The 13,150-nt window shown below is 36.6% G+C and overlaps 1 protein-coding gene across 1 annotated transcript in view; it reads right to left on the minus strand.

Annotated features, from left to right (window-relative positions):
- LOC145224067 (hydrocephalus-inducing protein homolog) overlaps positions 1–12,881 on the minus strand; it is a 60,539-nt gene extending 47,658 nt beyond the window's left edge. The window contains exons 1-19 of the mRNA XM_080090501.1: positions 12,670–12,881; positions 12,178–12,303; positions 11,609–11,728; positions 11,442–11,519; positions 10,626–10,882; positions 10,324–10,448; positions 9,708–9,909; positions 8,909–9,092; positions 7,203–7,421; positions 6,311–6,552; positions 5,629–5,771; positions 5,218–5,339; positions 4,159–4,317; positions 3,739–3,852; positions 2,959–3,123; positions 2,224–2,376; positions 1,578–1,681; positions 999–1,275; positions 151–263 (exon numbers count right to left, since the gene is read on the minus strand). Of these exons, the coding sequence (XP_079946627.1) occupies positions 151–263; positions 999–1,275; positions 1,578–1,681; positions 2,224–2,376; positions 2,959–3,123; positions 3,739–3,852; positions 4,159–4,317; positions 5,218–5,339; positions 5,629–5,771; positions 6,311–6,552; positions 7,203–7,421; positions 8,909–9,092; positions 9,708–9,909; positions 10,324–10,448; positions 10,626–10,882; positions 11,442–11,519; positions 11,609–11,728; positions 12,178–12,303; positions 12,670–12,834 (3,068 nt within the window). The 5' untranslated portion in view covers positions 12,835–12,881. The remainder of the gene's footprint in view (positions 1–150; positions 264–998; positions 1,276–1,577; positions 1,682–2,223; positions 2,377–2,958; positions 3,124–3,738; positions 3,853–4,158; positions 4,318–5,217; positions 5,340–5,628; positions 5,772–6,310; positions 6,553–7,202; positions 7,422–8,908; positions 9,093–9,707; positions 9,910–10,323; positions 10,449–10,625; positions 10,883–11,441; positions 11,520–11,608; positions 11,729–12,177; positions 12,304–12,669) is intronic.
- Positions 12,882–13,150: the final 269 nt, after the last annotated feature.

The raw sequence follows: 13,150 nt of genomic DNA on the forward strand, positions 1-13,150 counted from the left end.
CCCAAACCAAACCTTAAAAAAAACCTGTCTATGCTTATACTTCTTAAATATCAACATGCTTACGAACAGCTACCAATGTAAAGAATACATTACATAATTTTAGCGCAAACAAAACGTTTTTCACGGTTAAAAAGTGTGAACATTACTTACGATTCACAGTAGCCTTCGAGAGTAACGTTCATGCTTTGACCAGGTTCGAGCGCAAACCTGTTGGGATGAAGTTGAAACACTGGCTCGGGTGGACTTGGGGCAATCGACAAGTTCTGAAAATGGGTTAAATAGATATTGAACTGCTTTAAGAGTAAAACGCTTTTCAGGATTCAGGACTAAAAACGTTTATTGTTGAACTGGTATTTCTGAGACTTTTGGAACAAAAAAACAAACATGTTGTGATGGTATAGAGCAGTGGTTCTTAACCAGTTTCCTTGCTGCACCCCCTTTTGAATCACCGACCAATTTTCGCACCCCCTACTGTAATTGCTTAAATAACAAGACCATTGTAATTTAATTTCCCCGCTGCATCCCCGCACCCCCTAGGAACAGTTCTTGTACCCCTTGGGGTTGCGTGTACCCCTGGAATAGAGCATGTATTTTTTTTTTTTTTTTTCATTTACTGCAAAAACATATGAGTTGAATCACAATTTAAGACGAGGTTCCTCAATCGCGAAATGTTGCAGTCATGTTTTTCAACAAATGGTCGGTCATTTTGTTACTAACTTTTTTAGACACAAATACCGTAACATTATTAATCTGAAAATGGCAAAAGTTTTGTAGAAGTAGAACTATTTGATTTAAACTATCTTTTACCTAAAATAATTTGCTTTATGAGTGTACAATGATCGCTCGGCTGTATGAACGCTTCAGGACTTATCCCAATAACGAATTTATATTCATCTTTGCCGATTTTTTGTCTACTTTTTTTCTAAATTCGTAAGCACCTAAACCCCTTCAACTTAACTATACAAAAACGTGCAAGATCCCCAAGAACAAAAACCTACCCTGTACTTCATGTCCTTGGGATTGGGTGCAACAGTTTCGCGGCGACTCTTAGGTTTCACAAATCCGTCTGTGGACCACGTGAGCGCCTGATGACGTCGACCGCGGTTGATGAGTTTAAAGCGACGAACGAGTTTAGCCTTGGCAAAGTGTGGGCCCAGATTAACGGACGGTGTCAGAGACGGTTCCGAAACTATGGTCGTTCCGAATCCGTAAGCGTGCACTGGAATACTGATAATGGGCCCTTTAACCACACTGACTGTCAGTTTGTCCTGGAACCTATAGAGAATACAAAATTTGTTAAAACTTATGAACGCCAAATGCTAATTTTAGGGAGTGGTTTTGTGTTAATGTTACGCTTTTTAGTTGGTAGACTTCTGTAGTAGAGCTCTGGCTATAACCTTGGGCGTTCTATTTAGCCAACCAAATTTTTGACAATCACACTATTACCTCTTTGGCGTAAATGATTATACTTGCAAAGGTAACATTTTTGAAATGGGAATAATAATACTTACGAACAGTTTAATTTGTTGTCAAACGTTAGACGATATGCTTGCTTAAACGTAAAATAGCAGTCTAACCTGATACAATCATCCAGCACAGCAGTTACAGTCAATTGGACGACAGACTCGGGTGGAATCGTTCCACGGTTGGGTTCCACCAACCACACTGCATCAGGTCGCATCTGCAGCAATACAAATACAGTAATCTTTTATACGTAACATAGTATACGTACGAAAACAATTGTTTAGGGTGGGCCTCTGACAACTTTTAAATCACACTTTATCTGAACATTTTATGTAAAAAAATGGCCTGTTAGTAGCATTAAACCAAATCAGAACCGACTTTCTCAAAATATTGAAAAACCCAGACCAGACAACTTTACTAAATACCGTTAGGTAGAATTAGCGTAAAAATGTTGACGGTTAGGGCTATTAGTGTTGAGGTAAGATTTCATAATAATAATAAGTTTAATGACAATAAAATCAACCTAAAAACGTAGTTTCTAACCCTAATCCTGTTTCACATTCAATTTGAATAACTGCGCTCTTTAAGCCATCCATCGGTATTTTGCAAACTTTTCTGTTGTGAGTTCTTGTGTCAGTAGCTCACCATTTTAGGTAAATTTATTAATAGGTAATTTTAGGTGAGTCAACTAAATTCTATACAGAGGCACCAAACAAACAAAATTACCTCAAGTGAACACAATGCAACAGTGCAACTTACCATTTGAGCGATAAAATCTGCTGGAATCGCTGACTCATTGGAAAGTTCAACAATCTTCGAGTTTGGATTTAAAACCTCAGTTTGACCCCAGTTGAGAGTTTCAGGGGTCACGTGAACAACCGGACCTTCCCCAGCGCAAGCTAACTGTAAAGGCTGAAAAACACAAATAATATCCTTAGGTAAGTATACATGGTAAAAAGTTAGGACTGGTCGAGCCGAGTCAGAACCCGAGCACTCGGTACCGAGCATCGCAATTTTAGTTGCTCCGTGCTCGGCCGAACAGTTGCACAAACTGATCCGAGCATTAAAATTCAGGCCCTGCTAACATACGAAACAAGTACTAATGCTGAAAAACAAAAACCATTAACCTAATACTTTATATGCTAAACTACGGGAAAAATAAAAAATCGAAACAATACGTGCTGAAATATATATAAACATAACATAAAACCAAACTATTGACGTTAAAAGATCAGCCAATATCGGCAAAATTGGAATTTTAAATATTTGTTGCCAAATTACATTTAAGCCAGCATCTTGTGAAACTTGTCATAATTAAGCAAAACGTAGGCCCATATTTCTAATTATGTTTGCATTTTTATTTGTCACTTTTGATGAAATAAATATATATCGCCAAAAAAGAGCTACGTTGACCAGTATATATAATATAATCAATATTAAAACAAAACTTAAAATGTTGGCTTTTTCGGGGCAATTTGTGAAAGTAAATCTTACCAAAGGAGGTTCTGGACTTCCGAAGATTGAGAAATGAGCTATAATCTCCTGCTCATCTAACTCTTGCGCTTGTACAATGATGGGAACCTCCACTGATCCATGAGGTTCGATCAAACCACGAGGTTTGGGACTTCCGTATATGAGAGTGGTGAGCTCCTCTCGAATCTGCAGGAATATGAAGAGAGAAATGATTAAAACTTTTCCAAGAGTTAGGATATTGTATAAAGTATTAACTTGCTAAACTATTCCCATATTCTTCTTGAAAATCGAGACTTTAGTTCGTAAAAACATTAGTGAGGCTAAATTTATATGTATTTTTTATTATGTATTTTTATTCCGACGTTTCGACGTCCCATGCAGTGTTATTTACCCTGATGAAGGCGACCTGTACAGGACGTCGAAACTTCGGAATAAAAATACATTTGCCAGAAGAGCTCTATAAACTTGATATTACGCCTGGCAGCAATAGCATTTGTGAGGCTAGTAGGTCACTAAGGTCGATTGTAGCAAGTGTTTTCATTGTACCATCTTTTAAGTAACGCAAATTATTTTTTGAGTAATTTTAAATTCAGTAAAATACTTCGATCATTGATGTGTTTAGACATTATGTAAAGCATAAACTTTCACTGGCATCTCTATGTGACCACAGAAATAGTTTATATTTGAGTACATATTTTGTCAATAAAATTTAAAATACACTTAAGAACAAATGACAGCAAAAAGCTTGGGCCCCTGCCAATAGACATTAGAACTCACATTACAGTGATCTCAAAAACATACCTGTGGTAGCAAGTCATATTTAGCGGCAAGATCTGTATCATTTGTCAGTTTTGCGTTCAGTTGATATGGATGGTTGAGAAAACAGCGGCCGAAATCGAGAACAGGCGTAGCGACCTAAACATAAACACGTTGCTTAAATTTCGTGTATAAAAAAAGATGCAGACATAAAAAACAATTCTTTCGTTTCTAGAAACGCCTTTGATTTTTAAAATTCGGAAAAACAATATTTAAAGCTGTTTTTAGATTCTTTAAACCCATACTAGATAAATCTAAAAGAGAATTTGGAAAAAAAACATTTATCTCCGAACAAACATTGATTGTTTTGCGCCCCTTTTCGAAACTGGACTTTGAAATCACATTTTCGTTACCTTTTCTTTGTAAGCTAGTACAGTGATAGAACCAAACAACCTATTGACAAACCTGTATCATGGGCACCACGCATTTAGCAGTGATAGGAAGAGTTAAGATTCCCTGACCGACTCCTTTCACATCAACTACCAGAGAACAATCGTAACGTTTTATTGTGTTTGAACACAATGTTACCATGATTCTCGTCTCGCTCTGAGGACGGATTGTTCCCTGAAATCAAGCAAAAACAGTTGGTTGAATGCAAATCGAAGCAATCTGATATTTAGACAAGTAAAACAGTTATGTGCCAATGTACTTGGTATTCTAGTTTGTTTGTTTTTTGAAAAAAAGACTGGGGATTAACCGCTATACTTTGCTGATTTAGTTTCAACCACATTTTTCTTAAATAATTTTGAATCAATTTATAGTTTACAGCAGGGGCGGGCAACTTCTCCAGTCGGCGGGCCTGATATGGGAAAATGAAGTACTTGGCGGGCCGGATTCCTGAATCGATATATTAATCGCGTTTTTATCCAGTGATTCAAAAAACAGCATTTTGACCACCTAAACCAAATACAATCAAGAACGTCACAATTACAATACAGTTCAAACTATCTAACTGATATAACATAAAATTATTCACCACAGCAAATTTAATGCATACACCACAGACTTAGATACTGCTGAAACACTAATTAGGCTACACGTGTGGAAACAAAGGAAACCGTGATAGCAGGCCACACACAAGGTTGGCAGTTATGTCGTAACAATGGACGTATGGTGCAATGGTAACAACGGCGGAAAGTGTTGATATTGGGGAGCGTTGCTGTCCGTTGCAACTATAATTTGACGTAGTAAGCCAGTAGTGGGGGATTGCGGCAGACTGTGGCCGCGGGCCACATTATCATGTAAGACCGGAAACTGTCTGCGGGCCGCTCAAAATCCCGTCGCGGGCCGTATGTTGCCCGCCGCTGGTTTACAGGCTTATTTCAAACCTCAAACTAACTGCTAACCCCCAAATTTACACAAAGACCTCTCACGCTGCTCAAAAACATACACTCGTTGTTTATCCAAGAGTTTTTAGACAAAAACAAACTTTCTTTATCTTTATACACGTGTGACGTCACTGACCTGCGCAGGCGTGACGTCAAATTCTTTTGGTGACGTCACGGTGGTGTAGCTTCCCATTTCGCTTAGCAGACTGTCGCCAAGGTCGTTGGCGCTCGAAATACTCGGTTCGCCCACTCCGTCCCCTGAAAAGCATTTGTAAACTTGAACATGCCAAAATTTAAAGGAATCAGTCACGCATAAAATTAAAGGAAAGGCAAGATCATTATTTTAATCAAAGGAAAATGTATAGCAAATGACATTTTGGTTTCTTTCATTTGTAAATAAGTTTAAAAAGATGCCAGGCGTTTAGTATTACAATAGCAACAAGTTGCAGGAATTGAAAAATTCCTGTAATTAAAGGAAATGTAAGATAACTGAGTTCAATTAAAGGAAAATGCAGTATATTGGGATGAAAAATAAACATAAAGATACCTGGAACACGAAGAACAAAGGTCATTGGGACGAGTGACGTATTGACGAGAGAGCAAATTTTCGAGTGGTTAAAACCGTATGAGACGGATCCAAATCGGAGACGAGGAACGTCAAAATGAAAAGTTGGACCAATAACGTTGCCCCTGCAAACATAATCACGTAGGATAATACGTAATGAGTGCGTATGATAACACAATGATTCTAAAACATTTTAGACTAACTAGGTTTTAACGACACAATTTGCAAGCTAAGGTAAGAATTAGTTCAAAGATTTCAATGGAAAACTTAAAAGAAAGGATTCTGCTTTTGTCATAAAATCACATTTACACTTAAAACAATATTTCGAGGCATCTGTTTGGAAATATCTTGCCGCGCTATATTCAAAAATCGCAGATTAAACAAGTCAAAAAAATGATTATTCAGGAGATTTGATTGTGATAATTTCAGTCGCTTAAAGTGTGATACTGTCTGAAAACGTTGTCAGTCGGGCCATGTTTTTTGGTTTGTGCTTCGTGCTTGGTCTTGGATGAAAAGGGCTTGATTCGGGCCTAACTTTACCCTAGGTCTCATCACTGCCACAATTTCATTAACTTGTGCCCCAATGACAGACCCGTTTACCCTGGTCCCCAATTTACCAATGCCCGACTCCATGCCCGCTTACAACTCCGATTAGAGATCATACCTTAATACTAGTGATATAAAGAAGGGGGATCCGTCCACATTGAAGCGAAATTCCTGTGAAAAACTTCCAAGCTGTTCAGATCTGAACGTGATTTCAAGAGCCTGATGTCCACCGGGCAAAACAATTCCCTCAACCGGATCAAACCGGAATTCGTTAAACCGCGACTTGTGAAGCCGATTGCTGTCGGGTGGTGGCGCTAGACTGAATATGGCGTCAATATCACCTTTGTTGGTCAAGACAGCCTACAAAAATCACAGTTTTCAAAAAGTAACCAAACTGAAAAGTTCAGTTAAACAGTTGTTTTGATGTTTGCAAAATTATTTAATAAAATACATTTCGCTGGTTTTAAGATCCTTTTGCCTGATTTGCGTAAACTGCACCTTTTCTAGCAGCTACAATGAATTATAAAACATTTATCCTTTATGGGGCAAAATGACTGAAAATATTTTACTTCCAGACATAAACACAGGTTTCTCAGACTAAAAACCAAAACACATTTTTGCATAGGACAGTGGACCTTTCTGCTGTAGTTTCCTACTTAAGTCAATCATCACGTACAAATTGTTTTTTTTAATTGCTGTAGTCACTCCTCTGTTATTTTTAAAATAATGTTTTGTGCCGTAAATTCCCATCAACCGCCTTTACTCCATAAAAAAATTAAGTTTGCAATTAAATAATCAGGTTTATGACATTGAACATTCCAGCAAAATTTAAAACAACAAATTAGGTAACCTTGACTTTAACAATTTCCCTTGCATGTACATAATTTCCCACTGATGGAAAATTCCAAACGGTTAAGAACCAAATATATCTCTAATTTTGACGCAATGCTTTACGTATGCTCTGGCCACCTATTGTTTCATAAAAGTTTAGATTCAAGAACTAAGCTTACCTCGTAAGTATGCGCTGAACTGGCAAAAATGTTGCCAATATCGATTGAGTCAAATGAAAAGACGAGTTTCGGTCCCATACCATCACCTCGAACTTTCAGCGGGAGTCGACTCTCTCTGCCTGTGATGTCACAGAAGATCGTTTGTTGGTAAGAACGTGCCTCGGTTGGCTTGAAAACCACCGTCACTTCGGCTGTGGAATTGGGCCAAATGTCTCCCTCCTGTAGAAATAGATAAGGTGGGTTAAGCAAACTGTTATTGAGAAGGTTGTTTAATAAATAATTTAAAACAATCAAGTGAGAAGCAGCAATGCGTACTATAGAACAGGGGTCCGCAAATACTTTTTGGCGCGACCCTAAAAAATTCCTCTAAATTCTCGCGACCCAAGCATTTTGTTAGCATGTAAGTTTGTGGAAAATACCAATTAAGCAACTAAATAAAACACTAAGACTGATATTATGGTAATGTCAGTTGCTATTTTGAGAACGGTGTGCTCTGTGTTGAGAACACAACAAATCAATTCGAGGTTTAAATTAAGAGACGCCAGCCGAAGATCGTCTTCGACTTCTATAGTCTTGATCAGTTAATAAGATAGCGCGGTATATGTAACAGTTACGTAGTCACTTGTAACATTACAATAATAATTAAAAGGTTGAATAAAGCTGAAGTTCATTAATACTGTAGATGCGATGCTTATATTCATGGGAAATTTAAAATATTTCGCGACCCAGACTGGAAGGTCTCGCGACCCAAATTTGGGTCGCGACCCACTATTTGCGGACCCCTGCTATAGAAGGTTACAGCACGGACAGCATTAAAAAATGCACAAATATAACATTGTTGATGTTGATTTTTGTGTAAAAAATCAAATAAAGTACTGACGTGGTCTGGTATTTGGATTAGGGTAGGACTGTGTTATCAACAGTGTTTCATACCGGAACGGAACGGAACGTTATACCGGAACGAAATAAATATTTATTGGCTTAAATACCGGAACGAAATACCGAAATAAAAAATATTCAAGATACCGGAACGGAATACCGTTATTTTTTATTCCGGTATTTCGTTCCGGACATTTATCATAAAAAATTGCTGAAAATTTCGCGCCGTTGAACTACAATAAAAATTGAAGCTCTACAATTTACATCCGTTTGACCATCATTGACAAATGTTAGGTGACGTAACAACTACCGACAATAATTGTTGTGTGTTGCAACTTTTTTTCTTTTTCGCTTAATAGTTGTAAAGACCACAAAGAAATGTTCTTTTGTTAAGACCGAAATACCGAAAAATACCGTAATAAATTTATTTCGGTCAGACCGGAACGAAATGAAAATATCGGTCCAGAACGAAATAAATAATTTGATCAGAACGAATAACGTTATTTGATTTCGTTCCGTTCCGGTATGAAACACTGGTTATCAAATAAATAATTATTTGATTATTTGATTTGAAAGGGAAAAAAAAATTTGATTATTTGAAAAATTAAAAACCTTTATTTGATAACAGCCCTAGATTAGGGTACAGAAAAGATATCCCAACAGTTTATGAGACAAGAAATTAATCTGTAGACAAACCGTTGGGCAGATTTCACTATTTATTTGTTTACTAAGGACTTGGTTGCTGTTTTTACACATAACCAATATTAAGTAATATATCCATTCTAATCAATTTGATACTGATAAATATTCGGACATTTTCAACTTACCAGTGGGAAAAGTTTAAACACATCGTCGTTGAAAAGAAGTGGATCATCGTTGACAAGATTCCTTCGATTCTGGAAGGTTCTAGTGAGAATAGATAGTCTGTCGCGAAGACTCGGGTCGTCTGTGCATTCGTTGAGAAATCTTACTCTTTCCTGTTGTTCCTCCTCACTTACTTCAGAACAAAATCTAAAAACAGAATCAAATATAATGAAACAAAGTGTTTTTTCTTTGCCATAAGCGAAGGTTGTGATGTTTTGTTGTCTACTTTAGTCATTTGAAAGTCAGTAATTATATCCTAAATGTACTTTTAAATTTAGGTTTCACGTTCGTTGGACGTATATTTCAATTAAAACCAATGGTGAGTGTGGTGGCCGATTTAAGTATTTCTGTAACAGCTTTTAAGTCATAATTGATGCCAAACCCACTCTCCAATGTGGGTCCTAGAATCCTAGATGACCCAAAAACAGGACCCAAACCCAAAGTATTAGGCCAAAACCGATTATCCAAAACCTGAATTAGACCTAAAGGTAAAATTTACCAAGATGAAGTTGCCACACAAATGTGGCCTGGCATTACACAAGCTTTTTTTTCTTGAAACTAAAGCTTGCACTCGGCCAAGACTCGAAAAACCTGCACGACTTACGTTCCTGATCAAATCAACGCAACCCTTTTCAATAAAGGGTGCAGCAACAGTCGACAGTGCAATAATTCCTATTTGACCAATGTGTCCAAATTTTATTTGCCCTTCATCAACTTTTCCGGTTATATCATGAAGTCAAACAAACTCAGTACAAGGCTTACTTTTGCTTCTGTGAGTCTTCCTCAACTTGTGTGGCGAATGGGGACCACTTATAATGGGCAAGCACATCGCTACGATTGTGAATGACCACCGAGCGTTGGTTGGCAAGGAAGATATAAGTGTTGTCGATACGAAGTGTGTTCTTATCCAGACGGACATTTGCATCCACTGCTGCTCCATAAAGCATGACATGGATTTCTTCTCCTGTTATAGACATATCAATAAAGTATATAAAAAAACATTAGGTGTAAAAAGTAACTAAAAAGTGGACATGTTAAAAATCAAATTAGAAGGAATTTGATTTTGCATCAGGATATATGCTATACTGCGACATAAATGTAGCATAAATATGAATTACTGTAATGCAGTGGTTCCCAACCTTATTCGACAAATTCCTTCCTTAACAATTGAAAACATTTTTTACTCCCTAACATACTACATAGTAGATGCTGAAACCATAAAAAGATTATTTACAAATTTTAAACTTTTTTGGAGGTAATTCCTCCTCGGTAGGGAACCACTGCTGTAGTACAATGGTTGCTTTGGTAATATAGTTTAATAATTGTAAATCAGCATTTAAAATAAGCGTTTAAGGTGAACAGGGAAAATAATATTTACCGGAGTCATATTTCATGATCAGATCCTGCTGGTGATCTCCAACTTTCTTTGGGTTAAATTCCAAGGTCACCTGCATACTGTCACCCACACCAAGACTACCAGTATCAGCTGATACAGAGAATGGTCTAAAAACATCAAATAAAAATTTGCAACCCAATTTTAATAATATCAAAAGCACATTTTTTAAACCATTTGATTTTTATGTAAGTGATAAAAAATTGATAAAATTTTACTGTTTTACAAAGAAAATATTTCATTGCCCTTTTACAACAGCACAAACAACAACAGAAATAAGAACTTACGGGTTAATGTTAAACAGGCATTTTGCTTCCCTGTTTCCAATGTTTCTCACAAACAGGACTTTGGTTGTGTTGTGTTTCACCGGACACACACCAAAGTTTACTTCATCGGGAAAATCAAGAATGGCTCTTGCTCCGATCGCCTGCACCGGCACCACAAACTTCTCACGCTCAGTCATACATATCAGTTCGTGGGTGTAATCTTTCTTATCTTCGGGTGTAAATTGGATCTTAAAGACTGATGCCATACCAGGTGCAACCTACAAAACAACAATTATTCGAAAAAAGTCATTAAATAAATTAAGATTGTGCGGAAAGACAATTTTTTAAACGAAACTTAAAACACCTGTCTTAAGTCATGATCATGAGTTACCATAGGTAAATTAATCTAATTGACAGTCACAAGCTTGTTTGGTTGACACCAGCCAGGCTAAGTACAATACCCTTTGCTATACATGGTGTGCTGTGAATAGGCCCCACAACAAGGAAATCTGTGACAAGAATAATAACATTTTTTCATTACTGGAGTGATGACCAATGACACACTTGTCTATGAAGCATAGTGTGTTAGGACTATTAAAGACTTTATCATTAATTAAATGGGCCTTCCAAGCATTTATATATGGCAAGCCATAGGGTAAAAAGCCTGCAGTGGGATTTGGGCCAACAACAGGAGCCTATCCAATGCTAGCACCAACCCAACTTGGCTACACAGGCCCCAGAAGTTAAATCACAAGCACTAATGCCAACATTATTCAGCACATGTCAACTTTAAAAACTAAATGGTTTAACTCAAATACATAATATTGCAATACTAACCTTGTGGCTGACATCATCAGGACTGATGATTTTAAAATATGGCGAATCCTGCTGTACAACTTTGACCAGTCGTGGTACCTGATGGTTTCAAATACACAAATTATTGTTTTTTTCCTAACACAAAGCACTTGTACCAGCTTTCTTGGGCAGAACTAATCTTATCCTACCTTATCATTGTTGCGGAGAAGCAAGGGAACTTCATAAGTTTTGAAAGGTTCAAAATTTTGGAAAAACATTTCAGATGGAAATGGCTGAAACATAGCCTCTTCAATGTCCACATATGACACCTGGAAAATGAACAAGTATTTACACTAGTTTGAAATGATCTGTTGTATATAATAACCACAATTTGTTTTTGTGTTATATTGCAAAAATTTAGGCTTTAAAGTACTGTGCTTGCTGGATTGTCTGATCTATTTGGGAACATTTAAATCGGACTAAATAATCAAAAATGAAATAAAAAAAACTTAATTCATGTATCAAATAACACTTTCAGCTTGTTTTTAACAGTTCAAACAATAACATTTGATTTAATGTTGTCTTTTAAATATGAACCTTAAAATTGTAACATACACCATCATTCTTTTTGGGAATAAATTTATAATTGAAACACACACTACAAGCTTTCAGTTAATCGTTTCCCACCATGCCATCCAAAAAAACAGTCTTATGGCAAACTGATATTTAAATGCTTGTTAAATGAGGTGCAGAGAAAGTACTGTTATGGTTTTCTTACTTTTTGATGAGTTGTTTCTGACATGTCCATAAGTTCCACTACTTGAGGTAATCTCATCTCATGTGTGTCTGCCAATTTTTGTTCAGTGTCCATACTCATTTCTTTCATGTACATGGATGGCGACCTCTGAAACATTTTACAAATATTTTGAATCTATAAATGCATGTTCAAACCTTTCGCAAAACAGTGTTATTTGGGTTGTTACATGCAAAAGTGTCTATTCATTTCATTATCATAACTTTTGCTGCACCTGTTTTTATAACATCTGGCATAGGTTTCCTAAATTCCACTAACAAAGTCCAAAACATTTACTCAATAAACAATATAATGTATAAACTTGTGCCTATAATTTACACATATTTTTTATCATATTATAATAAATTCAATAAAATCATTTTTGTTGGAAGGACAAATGAATGGATAAAAAAAAATGTCACCCACACAAACAGTTGCACTTTTTTACTGTTTGTAATGTAACGAAAGTTTACACACCCTTGTTTTCGGCATCTCAGTTGTCCTAAGTAGTTTTGGGTTCCTTGGTGCTGTCACTTTACTCTCAAATTTAGTGAAAATATCATCACTAAGATTGCTGATGTTCTTGGCAACCTTAAAGCCAGCTGTGGGTCCAGCAAACCCAGACTTGGCTGGACTCGGCATTATCACAGGTTGCGATGCTTTTACACCATAAACAAGGTTTCTAACATCTGCAACAAACTAACAAACAAAGTTATGTGTACCATTAAATTTCAAAAAACAACAAAACATGTATTTTTACCAGACTGTGACACAAAGCCTAAGTATCAAAAACGAAAACATAAAAACATTTTAATTACAAAGCAATGAAGCATGAAAATAAATGTCTTTTAGCACTTGTGCACTGAAACCGTACAGATAAAAGTAATTTCAAAGCATTTGCTTGGCTAATGCTACCTTTCAAATTGATTCTTCTGTTGTAGGTTATACTACAGGCGAA

The sequence above is a fragment of the Phallusia mammillata genome, chromosome 1 (genome assembly GCF_965637545.1).
Source record: "Phallusia mammillata chromosome 1, kaPhaMamm4.hap1.1, whole genome shotgun sequence".
Lineage (NCBI taxonomy): Eukaryota > Metazoa > Chordata > Ascidiacea > Phlebobranchia > Ascidiidae > Phallusia > Phallusia mammillata.